At 49.6% G+C, this 27,887-nt stretch overlaps 1 protein-coding gene across 1 annotated transcript; it reads left to right on the top strand.

Annotated features, from left to right (window-relative positions):
- On the top strand, positions 1–26,894 carry CDX1 (caudal type homeobox 1). Its single transcript, XM_077824797.1, has 4 exons — positions 1–405; positions 21,910–21,937; positions 25,406–25,551; positions 26,691–26,894. The coding sequence occupies exons 1-4, from the start codon at positions 1–3 to the stop codon at positions 26,892–26,894; spliced, it is 783 nt and encodes a 260-aa protein (XP_077680923.1).
- The last annotated feature ends 993 nt before the right edge of the window (positions 26,895–27,887 follow it).

The raw sequence follows: 27,887 nt of genomic DNA, 5'->3' as shown, positions 1-27,887 counted from the left end.
ATGTATGTGGGCTATCTTTTGGATAAGGACACTAACATGTACCCTGCCCCGGTCAGGCACCCCAGCCTGAACCTCAGCCCCCAGAACTACGTGCCTGCGCCCCCTCAATACTCGGATTTTGCCAGCTACCATCACGTGCCAGGGATTAACAGTGACCCGCACCATGGGCAGCCTGCGGGCGCCTGGGGGTCGCCATACACACCCACCAAGGAGGACTGGCATTCCTACGGGCCTGGAGCCGCTTCTTCCGTCGCTAACCCGGGGCAGCTCGGATTCAGCCCCCCTGATTTTAACCCAATTCAGCCGCCAGGCTCTGGACTCCTACCTCCAGCCATCAACAGCTCGGTGGCCCAGCTCTCCCCCAATGCGCAAAGGCGCACCCCCTATGAGTGGATGAGGCGCAGCGTCCCAACCAGCAGCAGCAGTGGTAAGGACCCCCCCCGCCCCCGGCCTCTCGGGGTTGTCTTTGCGTAGGTCGTAGCTGGGGCGCAATCCTGCACCCCAACAATGCCAGGAAGGGAGGGCAGCATTCGGCCTGGGGGAAGCTGAGTTTTCAAATGCCCGTTACCCTAGAGAGCTCTGGTCAATGACACCGTAACGTGCCAGGGTATTTCGGAGAGCGCAGGGCTTGTGAATTAATATTTACACGCAGTTTATATCGGCGGTTTCGTCCATCTGAACTTCGGGGGATAATTACAATCTCGGGGACTTTGCTTGCGATGCCTCAGGTTCCTGGGGGTCCTTTCACAAGCGTGTCCCCAGAGCTGGCCCGTACGGGCCCTGAGTCGAAGTGCATTTCCCCCTGCCCAGTAGAGCTGCATAAAAGTGCTTTGTTCTTGCTTTGTGGTAATGATAGTCCCCACGGGGCAATATCGCCATCCCCGGTGCGGCAGCTGCGGGGAAACCTATTGCATCCGATGTATCTGATGAAGCGAGCTGTAGCTCACGAAAGCTCACGCTCAGATAAATTGGTTAGTCTCTAAGATGCCACAAGTCCTCCTTTCCTATTGCAAAGACCTCTCTCTTCAACCCCCGGCCCTGCCTGGAGTCCGCCTGGACTGGAATCCAAAGAGTTTAGCTCCAAATTCGGGTCACGCCATTCTGTTAAACACCCAAGACCAGATCCAAAGCCCAATGGTCCTCGGAGAGGGGCCGATTCAGGGCCCAATTTTCCAGGGCCTGGGTGTTTTACCCGTTTCTCCTCAAACCGGCAAGGAGACGCTGGTGCTAGGCTGGCTTTTCCCAGCCTGGGACGCTCTCCCCTGAGGGCCCCAATCCCCCCCAGTGCGGGGTGTGCCGCTGATGCAGGATCAGACCCAGACAGCCTATATCCCCTCCTGTCCTCTGTTATTGGGAGCCAGGCATTATGAACGGGCGAGCTTCGATCTCAGGCGGCCCAGTGGCTTCTAGTTTTGCCATTTCTGGTGTAGTTAAGAAATGCCCAGAGCTTATCCCTCGGAGCAACAGGCTTCTAAGGGCAGACTGGGGGCCTCTCCCAAGCCCCACTGGATCAGGGCTGGGGCCGGAGAGCTGGGAGCACACGTCCCCAAGGGAAGTGGCAGGAGGGAAGAGAGTTTCTGATCGTTCAGACCCTTTCTGGAGGAGATCCCGGACAGACCCTGCACAAGTCACTGGAGTGACCTACACTGATTTTAGAGAGCGCCCCCGTCCCCCTGCCCCCCGCGCTGTGTGTGGGTGAGGTGGGGGCTGGAGAGGGGGGTTGTGTGAGTGTGTCTGTGAGAAAGGGGGGGTGTATAGGGGAGTTGGGGTGTGGGAGGTGCGGGGGGGGGGGTTGTGTGTGAGAGAGCGGTGTGTGTAGGGGTTGTGTGGGCTCTTGTGTGAGAGAGGAGGTTTGTGTGAGGTGTGCAGGGTTGTGTGTGTGTGTGTGTGTGTCCAGCTCCCCCTTCCAGGCTTGCTCTCCCCGGCCCCTTGCCCCCCGGCGCAGTGTGGCGCCGCGCCCCGGGCCCCGCCGCTCGTGGTTCGAGGCTGCACCTCGCTGCCTCTCCCGCAGGCTCCGGGCCGCAGCTGAACTCCTGACCCCTCCGGAGGCGGGGGGCCGGCGGGGGGGGAGGAGGTGGAAGTCTCTCCCCAGGCCAACCCAAATGAACACGCTCCGCGGCCGCCCGGCTGCCCAGTTCAAAGGCAGCGCGGTTGTTTAAGGCAGGGGGGCTGGAAGTGGGGGCAGCCCAAATTTACAAGCGCTGCCCTTTGTCATGCAGATCCGGAGTGACTCCGGGTTGCAGGAAGGCGCGGGGCGCCCAGCAGCCCCATTGTCCTCGGCCTTTGTCGCCCCTGCTCTGCTCTTTGATGTTCCGAGCCGAGCCGGGAGGTCGGTGCGGGGCAGGGCCTCGCCCCAGAGACATCTCCCCGCTCCCACTGCCGGGGCGGCCAAGGCCTGGCCAATGCCCCCGACCCGGCCCTAGGCTGCGAAGGGGACTGGCCCAACCAGCTCCTGCTGGCCGACCTCCCCAGCCTGCGGCACAGGGGCCTTCTCCCACTGCCGTCGCCAACCCGGCAGGGCTCTGGCACGACTGGGAAATCCAGGCTGGAAAGGGGCTGGCTGTGAGTGGCTTGGACCCATGGCTGGCTGCCCCACATCTCCAGCCCAGCTTGGGCTCTGCTCCCTTCCCCGCTCTGCCTTTGGGTCAAATCCTGCTGCCTAGATCCTCCCTAGTTCCCAGAGCCCCACTGGAGTTAGGTGGGCGGCTTCAGGGGACATGGGGAGAGCCAGATTTGACCCGGAAGGCTACCAGCTACATATCACTGCCCCTCAGATGGGGGTATCAGGTGTGAGGACCCCAAAGCCCCAGCAATATCAAACTCAAAGTGGACTCCTATTAAAAAATATATGTATCAGAGGAGCAGATCCTACTGGCATTGGCTTCACATGCGCCAGTGTTCTGCCCAGAGTGAGCTGCGGACCAGAAGTGGTAAATTTCCCCATGTAGACCAGCCCATCACTTAAATTGCCCTTACAAAGGGTCCAGTTCTGTCTTCCTTACGTCTTCTTTCCTATGGCTGGTGTAGAGCAGCATCTACAATTTCCCCTGAAGTTGATCAAGCCATATGGCTACATCAGGGGCAGCAGAATTTATTGCAGTAATGCCTCCTTCATATTTATAAATTGGGCAGTAGGTGGTGATATGGTGGATGGTCTGTCTTGGGGAGTCACACTCCCAGGCTGGGGAATCCCTGATTTTCCATGTCTGCATCTACCATGATTGGTCTGGATTTGGTTCAGAGTTGAGCAAGATGACAGTGGAAGGTTAAATCCAGGAACCTTACTAGACTGAGTACTGTCTTACTTACTCTTCAAGTAGTAATACAGCCCAGAAGCATTGTAGGCTTTCAAATTCTCCTGGGGCTTGTAGCTCAGTAAGGTACTACTCAACCTTAGCAAAAGGGGCCGATCTGAATTTGTATCCACATCTGATCCATGAGCCACAAAAATGGTCCACAGATATCTGCATCTGGATTTAAAGTGGATATCTGTGGAGTTGCAGGGCTGTACAGATCTGGGCCAGAACAGACAGCTTGCGGCTTGATCCTGCTCTATTGAAATCGGTAGGAATCTTGCCGTTGATTGCAGTGGGAGAAAGATCAAGCTGTGTATAAATTCTACGTATCTGAGTACAGATTTTTAGGATGCCCCCCCACTAGTACTGGGTCTTGGTAATATTAAAAATCTTCATTTACACACTAATCATATAATCTGCACCAATTTGACCATATCTGGGAGCATACAGTACACAGAATAAATACCTTAGCAAGGGAAGTTTCTGATTCAAAAGTTGCTTTGGGAAATCGGTGCACACCCTTATTTTCAAAACTGCCCAGCACTCAGCTGCAATTATCCATCTCTGTGAGAGCTGCTGGGGATCACATTTGAAAATCAGGCCAATAATGTCCAGTCGGGCCATTGATCAGCACCCAGGAATTCCTGCTAACTGCCACGCAATTGTTCCGAGTTAAAATTCAGGTACCTAACGCTTCATGGTCAAGAGAGTTTTGGAGGTGTCCTTTTGAAAAGGGAATTTTTACAAATCAAATGAATCTGAGTGGGTTTACCAGCCCCTCAGCTTGGAAATATGTCCCTACTAGAATGTGATCCACCAGCACTGAAGATCTTTTTCATCCATCTATCCAGATGCCATGGGGGTGGGGGTGGTATCAGAACTTAAATAAAATAGAAGCCAAAATGAGACATGCTCCGTGTCTCACTTTGGCTGTGATCTAAATATTGCACTTCCTATTTTATGCAGCTTTTCAAAGTTTTGACAACAACCCCCTCCAACATGTTTGAATGGCTTGGATAGGGTAATGATCTAGCGGGTAGAGAGAGAGCTCTGCACTGCCATGCAGGAGACCTGAGTCCAAGGGGAAAAGGGCTGTCATGAGGGATAGCCTCAGTCTCTGCTGGAATGAGAAGCGGACAGATATGGCCATGGGGGGTTCTCATCTGCCAAGAAGGTCCCGTTGCTGAGCTGTGTAGCCATCTCTTGCTGCTGTCGTCACACAAAAATTGTATGGCTTCAACTGTAGCAACATAATTACAGCAGTACCAGCCACCTAGTGTGGATGCAGTTATGCTGGTATAAAAGGGCTTATACTGGTACAGCTAGTCCCATACCGGAAGGGGAATAAACTCTACTGCTACAAGGCATCTTTATACTGGTATAACTGCATCCACACTTGGGATGCACCAGTGTAATCGCACTCCAGTGTCATTATTTCAGTAAAAAGTCACACTCCTAACTGCAATAGTTATATGGATACAAAACCTACATGTCGACTAGGTCAGATGCCCTCTCCCTCTTACAGCAGGATGGGTGCAGCTGTCATGAGTTGGATGAAGCAGTAGCTCAGGATATAGGAATGGGAACTCTTTCTCCCAAGTGACTGGCTTGGGAGAGGAGGGTCTCAACATGGGGTAAGATGGCGGGTGCGGTGTTCTCATATGAGACCCTCTCTGCTCTATGTGGACACTAAAGATCTGTTGGCATTTCTCAGGGGCAATGGCATTTGCCCAGATATCTTTGGCTGAAAATACCCCATCCCCTCAGTACTGTTGTACTGTGCAAGAGTTGCTTGTGCATTTCTGCCCCAGAGGTGGTCGCATTTCAGTGGTGCTCTAAGTACATAGCTTGAGAAACACTTTGAGATTAAAGGCACTCTAACAACAATAATTGATTACACAATAGGAATCCTAATTGAATTAGTTGTATGTATACTATTAATTGACTAGAGCAGAGCACATGTGAATTCTTTGTCGTATACTGTGCCCAGTTTTGCAGCTTGTTGCCTTCCCACTGGGCTCTGCATAGGCACATTCAGCAAATAGCAGAATTGAGGCCTTGGAGAGGACATGTGATGAGTGAATCATGATATTACTATCTGGGTGGATGACTCCAGAGCCCCCGGTACCAGGGCAGGAATTTATTCCCGTTCTGATTAGTGCTCAGTGAGATCCTGGAATGATCAAAACTCCATGATCCACTATTATCAAAAGAAGAGCCAGCTGCACGGGGTAGTTTTGGGCTCTCAGGTCAGCCCTTGGAGAAGAAACTTGGGAGGGGCAGAAGTTTGAAACAATTGATAAAGGGAGAAAGAAACCAACAAACATCTTCTCTGGGTGAACCTTGTTTAATAATTTTACACCCAGGAGTGGAATTAAGATAAAATGGGGGCTTGAAAGCGCCTCTGATTGAGTTAAATGACAATTGGATTGATTGAATTGTGAAAAATATCGTGAGGTGCTCAGTTCGTATCTCTTAGATTAAATACACACCAAAGGCCAAATAAAGTAGCCATTGTCTCCTTCAATGCATATTAGGAAATTCCCCTCCCCAGCCAATGTCTAAAATCAGGAGGGTGTAAAACAAGTTCTGCGTCTGCCCAGTGCATCGTTGGCTTCTAATGACAAGCCCATTCTTGCAGTCCTTACCTCGGGAAGTCAGTCCTGCAGGCCTCACTCAAGATAAATTCCCAGCAAAGTCCATGGGCATTTCCCCAGGAAAGAGCTGCCGAATCAGACAATATCCAGTAGTACCAGTTCATTTTGTTCGAAAATTGGCTTAGAATTTCTGTCCCTCTCCTCCATGCACAAACATTCCACACGTGGGATTTTTTGCCTGAGTAGGACAGCAGGGTTCTTAGTAAGAATCTGCAGTTTCATCCTGCAGGGAGATCTTGGGTGAAATCCTCACCAAAATCAATAGCAAAACTCCCATTGACTAGTATCAGTTAGCACCAATTAGATGTTGTTTATATACCCCGGTCTTCAGTGGGATTTGTGTATGCAGAGCGTTTGCAGAATCAGGTCCTTCATACCTAATGGAAATAAAATATTGAGGGCTTTCCTGGGCCATTCTTTTTTAAAACAGGCAAATGCTTCAGAAACTTTCTTTATTAAGACAAAAAGTAATCAGCCTAGAGGCAGGTTTGGCACAGGTAAGGGAGAAATGCTTAAATGAACTGTTTTATTGCAATCAATAAACTGGGCATTAATCAGCCTGGATTGATTAACTACCCACCTTGCTGCAAAAGAAATAGGAAATTGATACCACAGCGTTTTTACTATAAATATCAACTGTTTAATTATGAGTGCTATAAATCATAATATTTCAGAAGGTTATAAATTACACCTTCCTCTCTATCACTCCTTGAATAAACAGCTACTAGTCTCTAGCCTGAAAGCCGTTGGGAAAGAGTTTTTCCTAGGTAATAAGATACTGTAATAACATCAAACTTTATATGGGAGAAAGGGGTGCAAATCCTATAGAGAGATCCAAAGCCCAGGGGACCCCACGAAAAGTCTCTAGTTGAGTCATTCGATGAGCTTTGGACAGGCCTTAAATAAGGGAACATTTTATATAGTTATCGCTAAATATTTACATGCTCTCCTCCAATTGAACTATCAAACTATTTGGGGGAGGTCCCAGCTGTCTGTACCATGCAAGAGAATTGAGAGACTTCAGGGAAAGGGTTGTTGGGAAATTGGTTAAGAAACCAAGCATTCAATAGAATTGAACACATAATTCCTAACAAATTATTTGTCTAACGTCACCTCTTTTTTCTGCTCATAAAATGTTCACAAGCAGAGTGTGAAAGTCTCGTGCTTGCTCATGGTTCACAGTTATTTGCAAACCTCCTTGTGAATTTCACCTCACTCTGGAAATAGCTGGAAGGGCTTGCTGAAAATGTTTCAGATCTGAACTTTGAAATTCACGCGGTGCTGGTGAGTTACATAAAGCGCATGGTATGGATTGTATTCTAGGATTTGTGTAACTCATGAACATGGTGTGAATTTCAAATGTTGCAGCTGATTGTACAATTAAAACTTCACTTTTTGGTGCATCCATGAGTGGAAAAAGTCTGCTTTTTGCAAACATTCATGTCAGTGACGTTTGAGCGCTTGAATGCTGGTGGGAAGCAAATGTTAAACTTGCTGCAAGTGCGGTCAAATCAAAATGTGTCTAGAATTCAAACAAGTATTCTCAGAACTTTCCCCACGCTATTTGCTCAGCTCTGGTATTAACCCCAAAATCCTGAGAGGAGAAAATCTAATTACTGAGATGTTGTGGCAAGTTTTGCTCTGGAAATTCTGCTGCAGGAAGTCTCAGGGATGGAACGTTTGCAGCCATTCCCAATGTCTTCGTGAATAGGGGGATTGTCTCATCCGAGGAGGTCAGTATATTTCATTCAGCCTGCTAAACTGTGTGTGTGTGGGGGGCGTTTTCAGTAAATGATGCTCCATTGTTAAAGTCCTTAACACAATTAACCCCCCACCCTCCACACACACTATATACCCACACACATGCACGTACACACCCAAACCACCCCCGCCACCCTTAAATTATTAACCCAGGGATTTGTTGAGCAGCTAGTCGCCTGTCCAAGGTACAGAGTTTTCAAACTTTCTTAGAATTGACTTTCCTTGAACAAAAAAGGGCTTCCCTTGAACATTAAAGATACCTACGTGACAGGCCAGGCCAGATAATACCCTGAGATTAGTGAAGGGACACTTAAAACCTCTGGCCAACGGAGGAGGTTTCTTACGGGGAACCTTCAAGGATGCCCACCTTCCTGCTCTGTCAACACCGTGCTTTCATGGTGATAAGGGAGCCCGATTCTGTTCTCACACCAGATTTACACTGGGGTCACTCCATGAACTTCAGTGGAGTTGCTCCTGATTTATAAGCGCAAGGAGAATCAGGCCCGCTCTGGACAGTTTGACTGTGGCGCAGAGGCTGGGAGCTGAAAAGCAGTTGAGAAAAGAGTAGAAAATGCTGTAAAGATGGGCTAGTATCTTCAGGTTTCAGAGTAGCAGCCGTGTTAGTCTGTATCTGCAAAAAGAACTCATGGAAGCTTGTGCTCTAATAAATATGTTAGTCTCTAAGGTGCCACAAGTACGCCTGTTCTTTTTGTAGTATCTTCAGGGACTGTTTTCAGAGTAGCAGCCGTGTTAGTCTGTATCCGCAAAAAGAAAAGGCGTACTTGTGGCACCTTAGAGACTAACCAATTTATTTGAGCATAAGCATTCAGTGCATCCGATGAAGTGAGCTGTAGCTCACGAAAGCTCATGCTCTAATAAATTGGTTAGTCTCTAAGGTGCCACAAGTCCTCCTTTTCTTTTTTCAGGGACTGTCTGCAGCTGCTTTGTAGGAAGGCACTGCTCCTTCTGACACAGCAGGCAAAATCCTAAAAGGTGCTGAATTACGGTAGGCTGGGGCTGTAGGCCCATGCTTCATTAGCCAGGGTGTGGCGAACCATGTGAAATTGGTACGCAATACACCCACCCTCCAGCTGATCTGTTTGTTGCCTCAGCTCTACCTTCCCACATATGACATTACACAGCAGGTACGGTTGATGGGAGGTTTAGCAGTGTACTAACGAAAAGCCGGGCGAGCAATAAAAAGAATCAGCCAGGTGCCAAAATCAGTGCTGAATTCTGAGGAATTGGAAGGGGAGAGACGAGTCTGCGTGAAATACATGCCCTAGGTCTGCGTGTGATGTCGTCCTAACAGTTAATCCACCTATGGTTCAGAGAGAGCACCGTTTTCAGTGCATTTTCCATTAAATAGGGGGGGGTGATGATGATTAGGGATGGGTGACATAGAAAACTGTAGTTGTTCTACCATCTCCTAGGCTGGGTCCTGAATTTCATTGTGGGTTGTATTAAGAAATCCTTGCTTTGGTTTGCAATTCTCACAGGTTCTTGATCCTTCCTCACTGCTGTGAGATGCCTCTAATGTTATGGTGAGATCCAGGAGGGACTGGGTTTTTCTCTATTTAACTTGTAACTAAGCCTAGCTTTGGAGCACTGTGGAGCCTTTGACAACCACTTTCCGATAGGCACAAAACTGGGGAAATAATTCATATTTCTGGAAGCACTTTTTCCCCCATTCAGACAAAAGCCCTCAAATCAACTACAATTCTGTAAATAATAGTTGACTGCAGCCAGTCTTCTGTGAATAGTTTGCACTGGAGATGTAGCGGTTAATTGTGATTGGTCCGATAAGATGAGTCACATGGCATTATTTCTGTTCCCTGACTAGATGAACACTGTGCTTTACTCCTGGGAGCATTCTGCACCAAAAAAACAAAAATTCTGCAAAATTCTGGAAATTTTATTTGTCAAAATAACAAACTACATAATCACGCCAGTTTCAATTATTTTGGTAATTTGTTTCATAATACCTGTTAGCAAGCATTTCTGTAACAATAGAGACACACACAAAAATTCCCCCTGGAGTAGAGTTAAAGAAACCCCTATGATAATCCAGTTACTGTTTCTCTGCTCCCTGACCCCCCCAGAGCCCAGCCAGGGGGCCAGACACCCTCCCCCCAGAGCCCAGCTGCAGGTCCCCCCCAGCCAATACACCTGCACCTCTCAACCCCAGAGCCCAGCCACAGCTCCCCCGCCCCCAGCCCAGACACCCGCCTCCCTCCCCCTCCTCAGAGCCCAGGGATCCAGAGGGAGAAACAGCCTGATGCTCAGTCCCAGGCTTGCACGGAGTTTCCCATGTGCAGGCTGGGAACTGCAGCTACCAGGAACCAGCTAGCTCCCACTCCCTCCCGCCAGCAGTGTCTTCGGCGTGCAAGCTGGGCTCTGCCAGGTCTGGCAGCCCATAGTGGCGGCAGTGCATTTCTGTGGGGAAAAGGAAATTCTGCACAGTGGCACAGAATTCCCCAGGAGTAATACTTGTGCATATGAAACAAAAGTTTGTTTGCAATGAAAACTCCCACATGGGACGTTGGAATTTTCCCACTCAGCGGACGTGAAAGTTCTGCTGGAACACGTACAATGTTGGCTGCTGGACACTTGGAGGGGCTTTCTTAGGATTCCTACACAGGCTGTTGGCCACATCTATGACCTGACATCCCCTTCCCCTCTGAAAGCGAGATTACACCCCTAGTGTTTCATCCACTGTCTATATTTTTGCTACTCTACTTCCTGTGGTGAGGGGCTGAGAAAGGGGTAGGAGAGGGCTTGTGAAAACCAGGCCTGTTGATTCACAGCCAGGACAGTGTCCTTCAACCATCGTGCGTTTGGCTCCCCCACCCCATAGGAGCTACTGTGAGCTCCTGCCTGAAGTCAATGAAATACAAGGGCGACAAAGGAGCATGGGTAGAATAGGGAAGGCAGGTGCTACCAGGGCTCACAGGTTCTCAGACGGAGGCTGTTGTCTCAACCTTTCTTTTCCTTCAGACAAAGTGGGTTTAGTGATGGTGGAATGTGCTGGTTTGACGGTCCTGAGGACTGATGGCCGCTCCTTAGCCAGGGAACACTTAGCTCCATGGGTAACAGCTTCCCCATGCAACCTCATTAGCAAAATAGATAATGTGCCGAAAGTGTGTGGCATTCTTCTGAGGGGAAGCGCTGTATCAGTGCAAAGCGTTATGATTATTGTGCTTCCATAAGGATGTGTAGCTCGGGTCCCAGGCCCTCCTGCTTAGTTCTTGGCCTCTTTGGTGACACTGTGAACTAGGAGGCAATTACCATTATTTCTATCGGTGATGGGAGCCCTTTTGCAGTGAGAACTGAACTGGGACCGTCAAACATTTCACATAAGGTTACTGAGCAGCCTTCAGTTGGTAACAGCTTGTGGTTGGCTATTGACCTGACCCAGGCCGGAATAACTGGCTGAGGGGCGAAATTCTCCATGTCCCGTTATCAGCCCCTTGAGCTATCAAGCCCCCTACCATCTCAATAATAAAATACCCACCCCACACCTGCATGGATAGTTTAGAGACTTTAATAGGAAACCATCTCTTTACTGGCACATTCCTCTTCTCTCTCAGCCAACCCATGGAAATACCCTTAAGGTACTGGATTCATAGTTACATGTGGGCAATCCTGCTGGATGATATTGTAAGGGACTGTGGCTCTCACGGACCCTGGTGGGATTTACCAAGAGTTATGGGGTAAAATAATAGTGATAGACCCTATGGGTATATACTCTGAGGATTTGTGGGCCTGGTGGAAGAGGCTGGAGCGAGTTGTGAGGGGTGCAGGCTCAGTATTACAAACCCCACAGTGTTGCAGTGCAAGGATTGTCGGTCTTGTGAGACCGAAACGCTGCAGAAGCTTCTTAGGAGCCAGGATAATGCTGCAACAGTAGAGAATAGAATAACTGCCCCTGCAGCTAATTACTTCTATATTTCTTCTCTGTGGTTTTCTTAGGAAGATGTGCAATGGTTGACAGTGGTGTATTGTATATTTGGCTTCTTCTTGTTGCTTTGGGTGCTGCCGGAAGGGATGTATGTTAGGGAGGGGCCGCTGTAATCATACACTGGCCGACGAGCATGAACCTCAGGACTATTCACACTGAAAGGGTTGGAAAATGGTTGACTGCCTGAGAGGGTTAGAGTCCAGTGGGAGGCCTTCAAACCTCATGAGAACCAATAAGTGTCTAGATCTGCAATCTCAGTCATGTAACTGATGTGGCAGCCATCTTGCCATCACCGATGAGTCGTTTTGCCTGCTGCTTTCCTCTCTGTGCTTCATGCAGGAGATGAGGAGAAAAACCAGTAGGTTGCTCCTATTCCAAACTACAAAAGAGACATTGATTTAATGTTGGAGCAAGTGCAGGTAGGAGCAGTCAGCACAGGGTTTGGAGTCCGTAGTTTCTGAGATCCAGTCCTGACTCTGCCACTGATTTGCAGTGTCGCTTTGGGCAAGTCCCTTTGCCTCCCTGCCTAAGTTTCCCCATCCATAAAACAGGGAGGATAATAGGTACTTAGCTACTTCACAGGGGTGGTGAGAGGTGTAATTAGTCAACGTTTGTGCCATGGTGTATTTGGATAAGTACGGATTTTCATCATAAAAAAAATTAAAACAAAAATGGCAGCTAGATGTTATGGAAAGGGATACATGAGAAAGAGAGAGAAGATCCTTATGGGGACAGACAGATGGATGGACAGAAGTGCCACGCTCTCTCAGGCTCTGCTGCTGGCTTCATTGCTAGTGCAGGGTGAGGGGCAGAGAAGGCAGCGTTAGCAAGAAGTGGACACAGGCACCCCACACTACACACACATCAAACACAGGGCGTTGTGCCCTTCTCAGACAGCTGGCCTGGCTCAAGCTCGCTTGCTGCAGGTTCTGCCTGTTTAGTTTTGGATGTTTCTGACTTTTGACTCTGGAGGCCAGTCTATTATTACGTTATTCATATGGTTTAGGGAAACCTACAGTCTTTGTTTTAGTTTTAACTGTGGATGAGTGAAGCCACATGCGCAGGGCTGATCAGCAGTGCTACACGCTGAGGCATAAACGGCTGGACTCGGCGCTCTGTGCTCCTGACCACATCCACCAGCTGGCATTTCTCGAGGTCACTCTCCCTCGTTGGAGTTTCCAGTGTTAATTACTTTGGTTTAATAACTGCCAACCCCAGCCCCCACACTGTGCTCTCCCCTGTGAGAGGGTCCCCACCAGGGGCTGTCAATGAGCATATAATCCTGAACCTTCAGCACCAGAAACACCAGCCTCTACCAATTGAGCTAAAGGAGTAACTCCACTAGCTGGTAGCAGTAGTAGGCTCTTGTCCTCTATGTGGAGCAGCCACTATATAGGGACACAACACAACCTGCTCCAATCTGTGTCTGTTTCTATCACTGTGCTCATGAGTTCATCACCATCATAAAATTGTACAGTTCTCCTGTCCTCTCTGCATGCATTTGTGCTGCTCCTGCTGCTGCAGTGTATGCCGAATGCCTGTTATCCACCTGCCAACACAATGGTGCCCACCTCTTAGCCATTCCCATTTGCTGCATCAGCTGTGCCCTCCTCACCCAGGGCTGGCTGGATCTCTGGTAACTATCTCTTGAAGGAAACAGCCACCTCTGTTAAATAAATACAAGTCTCACCCCTCCTCTGCTTCTGCCTGCTCCTCCAATGCTGTTTCTGTCTTTATGCCCTTGCCCGTCACTCTTTAATGCAGTTATTTCCATTCCAAATCAGAATATTCCCAAGTATTTCCTGAGCCTCCAGTTCCTAATACCACCCTAATCTGAACATCCCTATATTTGCCCATTCCTTCGAGTTTAGACCTAACGCCTTGAATCATTCTGTTCTTTGCACAATCAATTCAATGCCAAAGTATTCTTTTGGGTGCCTAGTCTCATAGGCTCCTCATTGAGAACTCTGTCTTGAAGCAGGAAGAGGAGGTCAGTCCTGGGGAAAAAGGCTTGACTACTGCTGCCTCTCTGGGCATGAGCAAGTGGGATGTTCCATTCGCCTTGACCTCACTGAAGGCCAAACTCTGCTTTCTAGCCCCAACAGCGACTTTTGACTTCCTCATTTATCTGCTGGCCTCATGCAGGCTGCTCTAGTCCAGGATACAGAATAGAGGAAGCAGGAAGAAGTTTTTATTTCCCCTTTCTTCCCCTGCTAGGAGGGAGCGACAGAGCTCGCCTTGTCTGGGGCTGCATGGGCCACAGCGAATGGATGGAGACCCAGCTCCTAAACCCAGCCACAGCCAATCCCAGTCTGCTGGGAGATGGTGAGAGAGGTGCGTTCTGATGAGATGTGGTATAATGGGACATGCCGTGCATTGGAGCTGAGGCCGGAGCTCCCTTCCTTGTCTCAGAGCGAGTGCGATCTCAGGCAGAGTCCACGAGGCCTTATCTGTGAGAAGGCAGTGCAGCAGGTGGATGCTGGGTGCAGCTCAGAATCTGGACCCAACCTACCATCCCCGTCCCCCTCCCCATGTGTGCGAGTGGGTGTGTGTCTCTGCGTGCACACGCTCAGAAGTGAGTCCCTTTTGGTTTCCACAGCACATTAAAGCTGCTCCCTTATCTAATCGTGGCTAAGGTGAGGGCTATTAGAGTTATATATTAACAAAGATAATGATACCCTCTCCCCACACAGACATTGGCCCTTTCTTGATCCTGGTGCTGAAATCCTTCCCACTGGCCTCGTGAAGGGCTCATTGCGGCCGGTCATTCACCTGCCATGATTGTGATAGGACAGAGAAAGATTAAAAAGAAGCCGGCCTGACTTGGCTGCAGATTGTCAAGCGGCAGTGATAACGTTTTCAAAAATTTGAGCGGCCAGTTAAGGGCTCCAGGCCTGAGGAGGCCCGTGGCCAGGCTGTCAGGAGAGGCAGGCTTCATTCATAAGGAATAGGGGGGAATTAGAAAGCAAAGGTAGTGAGCGAGAATCTGATGTCAGGGAGAGGGAGCGAGTTCATGCTGATACTCTCAGGAACCTGAGGCCAGGTTCCATGGCACGCAACTGGGCCTGCCTGAGAGCTATCCAAAAGACTCATAGAATATCAGGGATGGAAGGGACCTCAGGAGATCATCTAGTCCAACCCCCTGCTCAAAACAGGACCAATCCCCAATTTTTGCCCCAGATCTCTAAATGGCCCCCTCAAGGACTGAACTCACAACCTTGGGTTTAGCAGACCAATGCTCAAACCACTGAGTGATCCCTCAGACCTCAGTTGGCTCAAGCTCCCAGTGTGGGGGCCTTGGCGCTCCCCTCAGACCTTGTCGGAGGGCGGGGGGGCAAAGAGAAGGGTGGCTGTAGGCAACACTGCAGGTGGCTCTGTAAGCTTCCTTAGCTGACATGTGCCCACTTATTAATGGCAGGGTGGAAAGTGCTCATGGAGACCTTGGTTGTGGCTTCTGGGCTGTTCATTAAAGCCCATCCTCCCTGCTGCTGTGGCTCCTGAGGGGCCCGGGGCACTGGAGCACTTGCCCCTACACGGGACTTTTCTCTGGAGAACGGGAGCACCGTGCGGTCAGTTTAAACAGCTGGGGATGAAACATAGCATTGGGCCCCGGGGGGTTGTGTTTTAATTTAAGATTCCATGTTTGGGGAGCGTGGGCGGGGGGGCATCCACACTCCACGCACGATCCTTGCAGGCTTGCATCACGCGTGAATGAGTCTTACACTTAGGCTGGTGTGGCCCGGTGTAGCGGGCTTGTGCACGATCACGGGAGCTCTGCCCTCGGGCCCAAACGTAGTCACGCGGCACAGAGCCCAGATGCTGCGCCGGGGGCTGGGGAGCTACGCGGGTTGCTCAGCAGGGAAGGAAGTCCTAGCCTGCAGAATCATTCTGCAGCTGCTGTTGCGACTCTGAGGCTGCAGCACAGTGAGTGGCAGTAAAGTTACCCCTTTACGAGGAGGAGGAGAGAGCTGCAGGGCTGCGCCGTTTGCCTTCTGGTGCGGCTCCTTCCCAACCTTCTTTTGCCCTGCCCCACCCACGCACTACAGTGCCCTGCAGTGCAGTGGGCAATGCAGAGCTGGGCTCTCTACCATGCTAGGGGAGCACGTCCTTTATGTGTTCCTGGCCCACCCTGGAGCAATGCCCTGCCAGGGGAGCCTCTGCAGCCATGACGGAGGGGACTGGATTGGCCCCTAAGGGTTTAAATGAAGCTTACGCAGTATGGAAGGGCTGTCTACTCAGGTGTGTGTGTGTGGCGGGGGTGGGGTGTGTGCCACACCTTAAGAGGGACATGGATGAGGGTAGTTGGAGATGTGATTTGATTTTTAATAATGTGCATCACTAGAGTACGTACATTAAGTCTCCCCTCTTCACTGCTGGAAATAAAGGTCCAGTTTTATAGCTCTGGTCTTTCCAAACAGAGCAAAGCTGTCTTGAGGTGAAATCTTTGGTGGCCGAAGGATTTTGCATAATGAGTGGCTTTCTGTCCCAGCCACCAACGATTTAATTCACTCCAATGCGACTGAGCGGAGCGAGCACATCATTCATCTCTCAGACGTGTCGCTTTCTGTTGCAAATAAGAGCTCGACACCACAAATGCCTGGTTGAAGCCCTCTCTCTTTCTACCCCCACCACGGAGGGTGCGTCTACACTGTGTCTGAAAACCCATGGCAGTGAGCCTTGCTCTATCGCACTGAAACCAGCTGTGTAGACGTTTGGGCTCAGGCCCTGAGGTGAGCTTGACGGCAGAGTCTGCGCTGCTGTTATGGACAAAAATCACTGTAAAGATAGCATTAAGTTTGCAGCTCTGCATTTGTATTTAAAGAGAGTTGAATTATTCATTGTGAGTACTATTTCGGTCTTTTCTTCTGCCTCTAAATCTGCCACAAGCCACTTTAGAATTCAGCAGATGTATTTGCATTTGACCATTAGTTGGGATGAATTACCGTCAGTCTTTGGGTTGAATGTGCAACCTTTGCTACTTTGTTTAGATTGTAAGTGCCACATGGGAGGACCTGTCTACTCTGTGTTTGTGTGGTATTAGCACAATGAGCCCCGCTCTTGGTTGGCTGCTAGGCCCTAACATAATAAACAAGGTTAATAATAATGTTTGTGGTGAGTGACTGGTCACTCAAGTCACATGGTATTGTTTCATCTGCCTGATTAGGTGACTGAAACATTTGAAACAAAGAGGAGAATTAATTAATGAGATCTGGTGAACAGCAACTAACAGTGAATGACTAATTTCCCGCAGGGACTTTTGGATGAATAATAATTCCTGCTAAAATTCATGGAACGTTCAGGATTCACCCACCATCTGATTTTTGACTTTCAAACATTTATTTTTAATCTTATTTCCTCTCTTCCCAATGGTCCCCCCCGCCCACACAACAATAGTCAGGGCAAAGAGAGTTAGAAGTCAGATTCCCATGGAGCTTCCATATGCTTTGCATGAGTAGAAGCCCTGGTTTCCACCTCATTGATCATGTGGAGTTTACAACTTCTTCATGACTCCTTGTGTTTATAAATTATTGGGCTTGTAAGCCCAGCAGTGCTTATAAACTTGGAAGGAGTCCTTCCAAAATTTAACTCTGCAAGAATCCCCGCAGAGTTTATAAACTACGCAGAGGACCCTTAAGAATTAATGAACGGAATTTATAAATTTCAGGACCAGGGGTGCCTGACCAGGTAATGAATTTCAGGCAGCACCTACACAGCTTGTAACTTTAGAGACTTGGAGCAATTCGGATCACTTTGTCCACATACTCTGCCTGTGGGAGTTGTGAGAGACACAGAATTCCGCATGGAAGTTATCTCTGTTGCAGAGAATATGTGGAGCAATGGCCCCCAAGATGTTCCATTTTCCTGTTGCTTAGCTAATAGCTTTTCAATAATCCATCGGGCACAGTTTAATACACATCTGTGCACTAGTTCTCTCTGGCATCTAGTGACTGCAACACTTTTAGAGTTCCTAGCTCAAAACTTTTATCAGTAATTTTTGAAGTCACATGTTGCATACACAGCCGGTGCGATCCACCTCACAACTGCAAAAAACCTCGCCAAAAATCCCCCTGAGCCAGAGAATATAGATGCAAATTTCAGATGGAAAGGCCCTAAGTCTGTGGAAGTTAGAGGGAGGAAATCAGATTTATAATGCAAATTGTCTTACAACAGTAAACGTGGATTTGCTATGGTGGGTCCATAATATAATAAGGCCCCTTTTCTTAACCTTGTGTTTGTCTCGCTCTATATTTGCACGTGTTACACACACAAACATAAAATCTCTCTTTTGCACAACTACACCTATTTACTCTCACACTGAAACACATTTCTCAAGTGGTCACCGAGCTGTTCGGTCTTGCTAGCTGTGACGAGGAATTGAGGTAGGACGCTGGAACTGGAGGTGCTGGCTTGAAGTAAAAATAACATCCAAGTGCGCGGTTTCCATCACATGCAGCATTTAGAGTTTTGTTCAGTGGCTTTCAGTATAAAATCCCTATAAAAATCGTCCCAGCGCCCAACTTGGGTGCTCTCTTCTGAGCAGATATGACGTGAGCCAGTCTTACTACCTTGCTTCCCTTCTCCTGGCAAGGGATGAAAGGGATGATCAAATTAGGTCTTTTCTGCTACGTGCGATTTCATGGCTAACGCCCAGTTCTAAGAGATTTGGGTTCTATTCCTGGCCGTGTTACAGACTTGCTGTGCTCTTGCCCACCTCGCCGAGTTCTTGGAAGACTTAATTGCTGCTTGTCAGTTGCTTTGAGCTCCTCTAAGGCAAGGCTGCATAGATGTGCACATTATTATTTAGAGGACAGGTGCTATATGAAATCCCACTCTTGTTCTGTCCACATAGGTGCTCATACAAATCCATGCTCCACGCCTGTGTACCTCCGAACACACACTGACATAGGGATGAGCAACCCTGGCTGCATGCATGAGCACATGCTCCAGCTGTTTGCCGAGTACGTGCACTTCAATGGCCTCCTCAGCCGGAGGCCTAGAGAGAGGACACAAAAGCCCCGGTGAGTGGTACAGGGTTGGAAATCCTGCTTCCGCTTGAAAAGGTGAGCGACTGCTTTTGTGGCCGGGGGTCCTCAGGTCCCGTCCCAGCAGGATCAGCTGTCTCCCAGCACTTGCGCCCATATGCAGGCACATCCCCCGGGTCCACACATGCGTTCACACGTACGCATGTGTTGACACACGCTTACACGCTTGCGTTTGGCTTGGTGGCAAACTGGAAGCAGGAAGTAAACTGGCTTGGGCTTGGTTACTCATTAGAAAAGCAGCTGCTTTTTGCCCCGACGCTCAGACATCACCTGTTGTGGTGGCTGCCCTTTCCCGCTCTTATCGCCGGTGGGCCGATCCCTCGTCAATCACTCAGCAGGGTGACCCTGCCCTCAACATCTCTCCTGAGGACTCTTCCCTCCGGGGTCCTGTGCCTTGGCCCAGGGCGAGCCCCAGGCCGCCACAGAGCCGCTGCCCTCTGATGACGCTCACCCTTGTTTCCTCTCCTCTTTCCATGAAAGAAACCGTTTTAAAAAAAATCCCCATCTCGTTGAGATGGGGAAGGTATAGAAGAGACACACCCGGCCGGCTGAGGCCTCCCAGAATGAGGGGAAAATCCAGCTAGGTAGGGCTGCAAGGGGGCGTTGCGTCTTCCACTCCAGCGGTTCCTTCTCTGGTGTACTCTGCAGAGACCTCGAGCCCTCCCCTCCCAAACCCTCCATGGGGCGGCAAAGGAAGCCGGAGAGGCTGAAAGGGGCAACTTGGTGGCTGGAACCTGCTGGGCAAAGCGTTCCAAGTGCACAGGGAGACCAGACTGGGGTGAGGGGCTTAGCTTCCTGCTCCCACCCTCAAACATTGGTACGATCAACACCAAGCCTCGGGTAGGTGAGGTGGTGTAATAACGCCCGGCCCCACGCTTACCAGGAAGAGCCTCTCCGTTGCCATTTGGCCTTTCCATCCCGAGGGTGAGGCCGACAGCAGGCAATGCCCAGGCTGCTACTCATAAATTAAAAAAGGACAGCCTGACACGCACTCCTATATTTTTACCCTAAGAAATGGGCTTGCTCATATTTTAGGGGAAGGTTTTGAGGGAGGGACCAGTTAATATTTTATCGGCCTGGGTTTGCTGGCCAGGCATTGGCTGCAAGGCCCTCAGATACCACAGTGATGGGCATAAGGTCCCACTTTCTTCCTTTTTAGTGTGTGCCTCCTCCTCTGAGCCCTGTTCCTCCTCTGCTTTCTTCCTTTTGTGGTCTACCCTCCTGTGCGCAAGGAGCTGACTGATGGCCAGAAAAGGCCAAGTGCCAGTCTTGGAACCTTTATGACACGGAGCCACGTGAAATTCCCAGACTGATGCAAAATGAGCAACTCACAGTGGAACCTTTTCAGTCCCTTGCCACTGGCTTTGCATTTTGCTCACTGAGTCAGTTGGGTCGTCCCTGCACTCTGCGTGCAAATCTTGCCCCGTTTTCACCGCTGCTTCCTTTGCTGCATTAATTCTCCTGCTTCAGTTCCCTTTGGTCAATAATCCTCTTTGGTTGCTGGGATTAATAATAAGACAAATCAGCCTGTTCCACAGCAGAGCCTCTAGGACATTTCCACATGAGCCATGGATGCTGATCTTTTAAACTGGCGTTCAGATACCAGGTGATGGGCATAGTAAATCGACTAGCAGCCAGGCAGGCTGTATGTTTGTATTTCTAGCTCTCCAAAGATGGTGTTGCAGTCTGGGCAAAGACCAGGCCCCCAAAGAGTCAGGGTACAGTGAGCGGGGCACAGGGATGTGAAGAGCAGGCCTGAGTAGTGCTGTGGAAAGGCTCCAGGCTGGCAGCCCAGGAAGGCTGAGCCGTCTCTCGGTGGAACAGGAACAGCACCGAAGCAGCAATTCAAGCTTCTCCTCCACTGCCCGCCAATGGGGCCCAGTCCTCTCCTGGAGGAACCCCTCCTGGGGTGAGTAGACATGCCCATGAGAATACCACGCTGCCCATGCTTTGTGGTGACATTCGCAAAAGAAAAGGAGGACTTGTGGCACCTTAGAGACTAACCAATTTATTTGAGCATGAGCTTTCGTGAGCTACAGCTCACTTCATCGGATGCATCTGATGAAGTGAGCTGTAGCTCATGAAAGCTCATGCTCAGATAAATTGGTTAGTCTCTAAGGTGCCACAAGTCCTCCTTTTCTTTTTGCGAATACAGACTAACACGGCTGCTACTCTGAAACCTGTGGTGACATTGATACCTGTCCACCAGGTACCATTTATTTCACCTAGGAGAGCTATGCAACATTTTGGACACCTAGAATTGTCTGACAATATAACAATATGTTATCATGCCTCTCAAGCAGTGATACTCAGGCTGAGGGTCCCAAGCTGCAAGTGGCTTTTTAACGTGTCTCCTGCAGCTGTTTTCAGTACATGGTATTAAAACACTGGGTCATTTAATTATTAGCCAGTCTCAGTTATTAACCAGTCAGGATGCTTTTACTATGTTATACTAAACACTTCCCCTGGCATACTGCTTACATGTGAAGCGATAGTACTTTAGGAAATGAAACAATGAATTCACACGACTGTGGTTCTTTTGGGTAACGTTGATCACTAATTTGGCTCCTGAATCACTGAGGTGTGAGGATCACTGCTCTAGAGCAAGGCAACATTCCTGTCTTGGGCTAGACGTGAACCAGAGAACTTGAAGTGAAAGGCTTTGTATCCCGATACCTTGTCCTGCTCTGTAGGAATGGATCTTGGTCTCCAGGCCTGGACTTTCCACAGCAGCGGCATACACAGCATCATACATAGCTCCCCCATTCCTTTTCACTATGCCAGTCTTACCAAGTGTGACTGATGGCCGTCATCATGGAGAGATGGAGTCAACAAGCCATACAAGAATCTTCCAGTATCAGGAGAAAGGGACATTTTTTTTTCTTAAAGAAGGATAAAGACAAACAAAACTAAAGCAAATAACTCCCCTCTTTAGAGATTCCAGTGGGCTTCTCACATCCCTTTTCATGCCCTTTTCCCCCTGGCCAGGTCCCCTGTCCCAGGACGGGATGCTAGAGAGCACTAAACTTTCTTTATGGCACTCACAGATTCCCCCTGCACAGAGGGAATCTTCAGAAGGGCAGGTTTCCAGCTGCTTTGTACCATGCAGGGGTGTCAAGCAACCTAAGAACTGGGCCCTCCATATAAGGATGTCCTCCTGGTTAAACTGATCCAAGCAAAGTAACTGGTAGCTGTTTATGGGGGGTGGGGTGGGGTGGGGTGGGCATGGGGGACTGGTTGTGATGATGTATGTAATCTATTGCTGACATTTCTTAGTTTGGAAGGGCTTCATGGTTCCTTTCACTGCTACAGTATTACACTGACACTCTAATATTATATTTAATACCCTCACATGCTTTTCCAAATTAAAAAAGAGGGAGGTGACAATATTCTGTCCTCTCAATGAAAAAGGCTTTCCATGCTTTGGCACCACCAGTCACCATGCAGCATGAGCTGTCTTGAACATAATCCTGCCCTCTATTACTCCAGATTTACATATGTGTAACTCCACGGACTTTTGTGGGGTGACTCCAGGTTTACACCAGTGCAACTGAACAGATTTTGGCCCATTGCCTTCTTGAATTTTGGAAATCTCTTAGTTGTTGCTGTGTCAAGCTCTGGAGAACCTCTGTAGGTCAAAAAACACACGGCCAAACCCTGTTTTCAGTGACACTGATGTAAATCCGGAGCAACTCAATTGAAATTCATTAAGATGCTTTGGATTTGCACCCACTGTTCCCTGGTGCAGCTCCAGTCTCTTTGGCAAAAGTTTAGGAAAAGACAGGCATCTACATCTGTTGTCCTGTGTTTTCCAAGAAGACAAATGGACTGATTCCCAGGCAGGAGGATGTTGAATATGCAGTTGAAAACACCATCATGACCCACCTGCCATTCTGGAACAGAATTTATTGATTTCTGGATATGAAACAAACTTTCATGGCTGTGTTTGTTGCCCTCTCTCTTGGGTATTTGGTAGGGATAATCACAACATTCTTATTAGTAAACCTGTTGATGTGGGTATATCCAGTTCTTCTTTAAAACGTCTTGAAAGAAAGGACCTATGTCCACTGATCCAGGAATGTAATAAGTGAGATGGCAGGACCATCAAAGGCCTATGTTGTATTTATTTGCTGTATTTCTGAGTCACTGCTTGTCTGTACACAAGGACGCTGTTGTGCATGACTCATTTGTCTTCAGGCAACCTCGTGGTATTGCGGAGCTGAATGTTCTGCTGCAATTAGGCTTCTGTTTGGTAGCGATGTGGATTGCTCAACAGACATTTGTATTTAATGCTAACAAAGCCAATATGCTACATTTTGGACCCCTAGAATTGTCGGACAAAACCTTTGTGGATTAGCAAAATGGATGACCGACCCCTGGTCTTTGACGCATACATCCCATTATCCTGTTGTGTGGTTAGAGTTAGGTCTTACTCTGCAAAATCCCACAGGATCTCCAAGACAGAGCCTTCTCTCTTACGGTATATTTTCATTAAACCTTTATCTTTTAGTTTGCATATTATCCCTAAATATATGTCACACACTGAATGAGCTAATGCAGGAGACCTGTGTATCATCTTCTACATTTAATTTTCCATTTAGGAGAAAATAGTTATACAGAGGAATTAAATTACTTATGGCTGGGGCTGTGAAGCAATGTGTGGGGTCCAGTTATGGAGTTTGGGGGTTTTGGGGCTCCATCTCTGCTTTGTCTTTTATTATTAATCATCATCATCATCATTTCTATTACAGTATATAGGCTCTAGATATTTTATACATCATTCTATTATCGCCTAGCAGCCATCTCTAAAGAAAATCAACTTTCACATAACTTACCATGTGATGGATCTGAAGAACAGTTCACTTTCCTTTCCAGTGTTACTTGTGAAATGTATCAACACACTCAAATCAAATCTGCTGCTTACAAAGAGCCCTGTTGAACTCCTGATTGAAATCAATGGGCCCAACGGAGTAACAGAAAAATATGTTTGCGAACAATTATTCAGTGAACAGATGCAGAGATTCACAACAAATATCCCCAAAGAACATATTTAACTCATTCAACAAACAAACAAGTAACTTGCCCTACGCTTTGTCTCGCTAAACGCTGGTCGAAGGTGGACAGCTAAGCTGCACCTTCAAAATATACCCTTGCATCTGCTTTGTGCACAAAACCCACATTTGCAGACACAACTTAGGTGCTGCCCTTTGAAAAAGTGGTACTGCCCTGTCCCAATGGCAGTGACACACGTGTGTTCATAGCACATTCCATAAGCCGCCCCTTTGCTTCACTATTACTTAGGGGCCGTGGTGAGCAATTCAGGGCCTTCTTCCCTCCTTAGGTGCACTGCCTGCTGGGGTCACTTGCTAGAAGTCTCGGGTAGGTATCTAGGAACAGAGCTCGGCCCTTAGGTTTCTTCGCCTGCAGCTGCAGGAGCGGCCCTAGCCATTTTGACAGCCAGGGTGGAAAACGTTTTCGCCCCCGCCTCAGCAGTGGAGGGGGAAAATCAAACAAACCAACTCCGGCTGGCCAAGCAACAGTGAAAAACCAGGTCAGCCAATGCAGCAGAGAAAGGGGGAAAAAGAAAAAAAACAGGAACATGTTGCCCCTGGAAGTTGGCACCTGGAAGTTGGCACCCAGAAACAACCCTGCTTGCTCACCCCTAGAACTGGCCCCAAACAGCTGACAGTAAACTCATTGGGGCTACTGCTGTGGCATAGCTGCTGTTCCCATCTGCAATCCTGCTGTTATTCCCGGGGGAAAATCTTTAGCTCTGCTGGTATCTTCTTTTCCTGTTATTATTTCTTGTGCAGGTTGCAGTACTCCCTGGAGGCCCAACCAAGTGCAGGGCCCTCTTGTGCAGGGCGCTGTACAGACACATAGCGAGAAACAGCCCTGGCCCTGAAGCTCTTACCATCTCTGTAGACAAGACTGACAAAGGGTGGGAGGGGAAACCGAGGCCTGGAGCGGGGAACGACGACTTGCCCAAGGACGCACAGCAAGTCAGAGGAAGAGAGAAGAACAGAGTGCGGGTCTCCTGATTCCCAATCCACTGCCCCATCCCCTAGACTCCACTACACTTTCCCTCCCTGGCTTCTAGCGCATGCATCTTAAAACGATCAAACCTGACCTTCTTCCAATAGGTTGGGTTTGGAGTTTTATGGCCAAGGGACTCCGGTTTCCTTTGCATTCTCAGGTTTCATTTCAAACCAGTTCATTCTACATTTCCTAGCCAGCGTCCATCATTGCCTTCCAACACCTGACTCTGGCACTCTGTCTCTCTCTGGTGCCGTAACGTGTGTCTTTCTCTTCCTTGGGTGCAATTAGATACCGCACAGCCTCCTCCTCAGTCTACGGTGTCATCTCTCTCTTGGATGCCCCCGCCCCAGCCAGCTCTCTTCTTCCAGCGACTGCTTGCCAACGGGTAGGAGTCTGTGGGCCTCCCTGGTGGACTGACTTGGGCAATTGCTGGGCAGAGCATTTCCGCATCCCTTCCGAAAGGGCTTGATGTCTCCGCTGCCCTCTGGGTACCAGGGCTCTGCAGTGCTACCAAGCGATCCATGGCATTGAATTGTGGCTAGCTGGCAGGTCCCTGGGGGTAATGTCCTCACACTCATCCCTTGCCAGCTGGCACTCCGAGTCCCCACTCCAGTCACTGGACATTGTCCTCTCTGCTGTTCCCATTAGGCAAGACCAGAACAAAAGACAAGTACCGGGTGGTATATACGGACCACCAGCGCCTGGAGCTGGAGAAGGAATTCCACTACAGCCGCTACATCACCATCCGGCGGAAAGCAGAGCTGGCGGCAACGCTAGGGCTCACCGAACGGCAGGTCAGTGCTGCGTTAGCCACGACGCGCTGGGCCGGGCTGGGGTTATTCTCCCTCTCGCCCCACCAGCTACCGTCAATGGGAGGATGATGGGTAACCATCCAACCACTGCCAGTGGCTAAGGGCTCCTCCAGCCGATCCCATCCCCGGCAGCTGAGACGTGGCACCTGCGTTGTCCCGTGGGATGGGCTGATGCAGGCAGCCTCGGACATTAGGCCTAACTGCACCCATTGAAGTCAGCGGTAAAACTCCCGAGTGCATAGGAGTTGCACTCCTTTGCACTCCATTGCACTCCATTGCAATTAAACCAATGCGGAGAGCTCTTGAAACCCGCCCACTCTTAGGCTGATCCTATAAAACAGCAGAGTCAGCACCCTCTAGGGGAGACGGGAACGCTGTAGGGGACATGAGAAAGCTTTGGAGGAGATGGGAAGCGAGGTTAGGAATCAGGGGCGCTCTGAGGGGGCGGGAGGCTCGTGTTCGGGCACAGGCTCAGAGCGGCGACGTGGCTCATAAAACGAAGACTTCCCCGCCAAGCCCCGCACTACGGCTCCTCGTTCCTTCCTGCCTAGGGTGACCATACGTCCCGTTTTGGCTGGGACAATCCCTTTGTTAAGCCCTGTCCCGACTCTTTTGGCAAAAGTGGGCATTTGTCCTGTTTGCTCTTGCCAAGCTTGATCAGTTGGCAAGAGTAAACGGGACAAGTGTCGACTTCTGTCAAAAATGTGGGGTGTGGAGGAATGTGCCTGTGTGTGTGGGGGAAATGGCGACGCCAGCCCCCCCCCCCCCCCGGGCCGGGGGGGAGGGGCTCAGGGCTAGCCCTGCACGGTGTCCTTTGGGAAATATGGTCACCCTATCCCCTGGTGTCCCCTGTCGGAAAGTCTCTCCATCCTGTGTGTGCCAGAGGAACAATAGTGAAGACAGAAAAACTAACCCGGCAGAGAATTGACTCCTTGCACTGACTCCCTCCAACCCTCTCGTCCCCATCACCTCACATGCTCTTTCCCTCCCAAATGCTCGTTCCCCCTCTGTCCCTGGCCTCGCTCACTGCCATATTTCATCCTGCCTGCTTCTCTCCTTTCCCTGTTTCTCTCCCCCGGCCCCTCACATGCCTGTCCGTCTCTCTCGTCTCGTCTCCCCAGGTGAAAATCTGGTTCCAGAACCGGAGAGCCAAGGAGAGGAAGGTGAACAAGAAGAAGATGCAGCAGCAGACGCAACCCACAAGCACCACCACTCCCACCCCGCCGGCCGTTGGCACCCCGGGTCCCATTGGCGGCATCTGCAGCAGCACCACCAACCTGGTCTCCTCTTCCCCAATGACTATCAAAGAAGAGTTCATGCCCTAAGGCCAGCAGACAGCAAGACACGGCTAGATGTGCCGTGCAGCGGCGTGGAACCAGGTGGGGAGCTCTGGAGACTGGCCATCCCTTCACAAAGACCTGATGCTGCAATGGCTGAGCCTATGAAGCCACTTCCTCTCTCTCCGGAGGAAGAATAAGCTTTCTTTTTGATGGCAGACGACCCCTCTGTGGCCGTGTCATGGACTCAGTTCTATGTATAAAAACAATAGGTTAGTTACTGTTACTCTGTGGTAGGAAAGAAACACTGATCGGGCCTCAAATATTTATAATCAAATGCAAGAGGGGGCGCTTGGGGGATGGGAGGAGACAGTGAGGCCTAGGAAATGTCATTAGCAGGAGGGGGACAGGTTGGGCTCCTGGCTGGAGGTTCAGGAGACTGGTCAGGAATGACTTCCCCTCGGCACATCAGGCGGAATGGGGCCGTTCAAACAAGTCTGGACTAACCACTAGGTAGATGTGCTGCTGGGAACAAGCCTCTGAATCAGTCTCCGGCATCCCCCACAGTCACAGAGCGGGAGAAGGGAGAAAAGCAGTGGAAGTCCTTCTGCAGAGAATCGGGTGAGGAGCACACAGGAGACAGGACTGAAGGGATTAGCCAGGAGAAGACACTCAGCTGGTGCCTGGAGGGAGAACAGAAGTGGAGAGGGGACATGGGGACAAGCTAGGAACGTTCTCTGGAGCAAGTGTGTTCTTGTAAGTCTGAGGCATGAAAGTGGGAGGTGGAGTAAGCGCTGTTCCAGGAAAGGTGGCTGTTTTAAACAGGGTGAATTTGGTCCTCCTTTAAACAAGGGCCTCTTAGTACTGGGCTAGGAGCGGGAACTCCACTAACATGCCTTTGTCCTCATCTGCAGCACCCACTATTTAGTCCCAGGTTCCCTGCACACAGCTCTGCCAATGCTAGTCCAGCCCTGCATGTCTCCTGAACAGCTGGGATACCGGGTTCAGGTGCATAGGGATTGATTTGTAAAGTGGACAAAT

This window comes from Eretmochelys imbricata, chromosome 8 (genome assembly GCF_965152235.1).
Source record: "Eretmochelys imbricata isolate rEreImb1 chromosome 8, rEreImb1.hap1, whole genome shotgun sequence".
Taxonomy (NCBI): domain Eukaryota; kingdom Metazoa; phylum Chordata; order Testudines; family Cheloniidae; genus Eretmochelys; species Eretmochelys imbricata.
Note: the sequence above shows the minus strand (reverse complement) of the source record. Positions and strands in the feature narration are given on the sequence as shown.

Bases quoted from the DNA above. Each gene is read 5' to 3' on its own strand.
- CDX1 (XM_077824797.1), top strand. From the start codon at position 1: ATGTATGTGGGCTATCTTTTGGATAAGGACACTAACATGTACCCTGCC. The intron at 406-21,909 runs GTCCCAACCAGC...AGTAACTGGTAG, and splicing joins ATGAGTGGATGAGGCGCAGC to CTGTTTATGGGGGGTGGGGT. The intron at 21,938-25,405 runs GTGGGCATGGGG...TGTTCCCATTAG, and splicing joins GGGGGGTGGGGTGGGGTGGG to GCAAGACCAGAACAAAAGAC.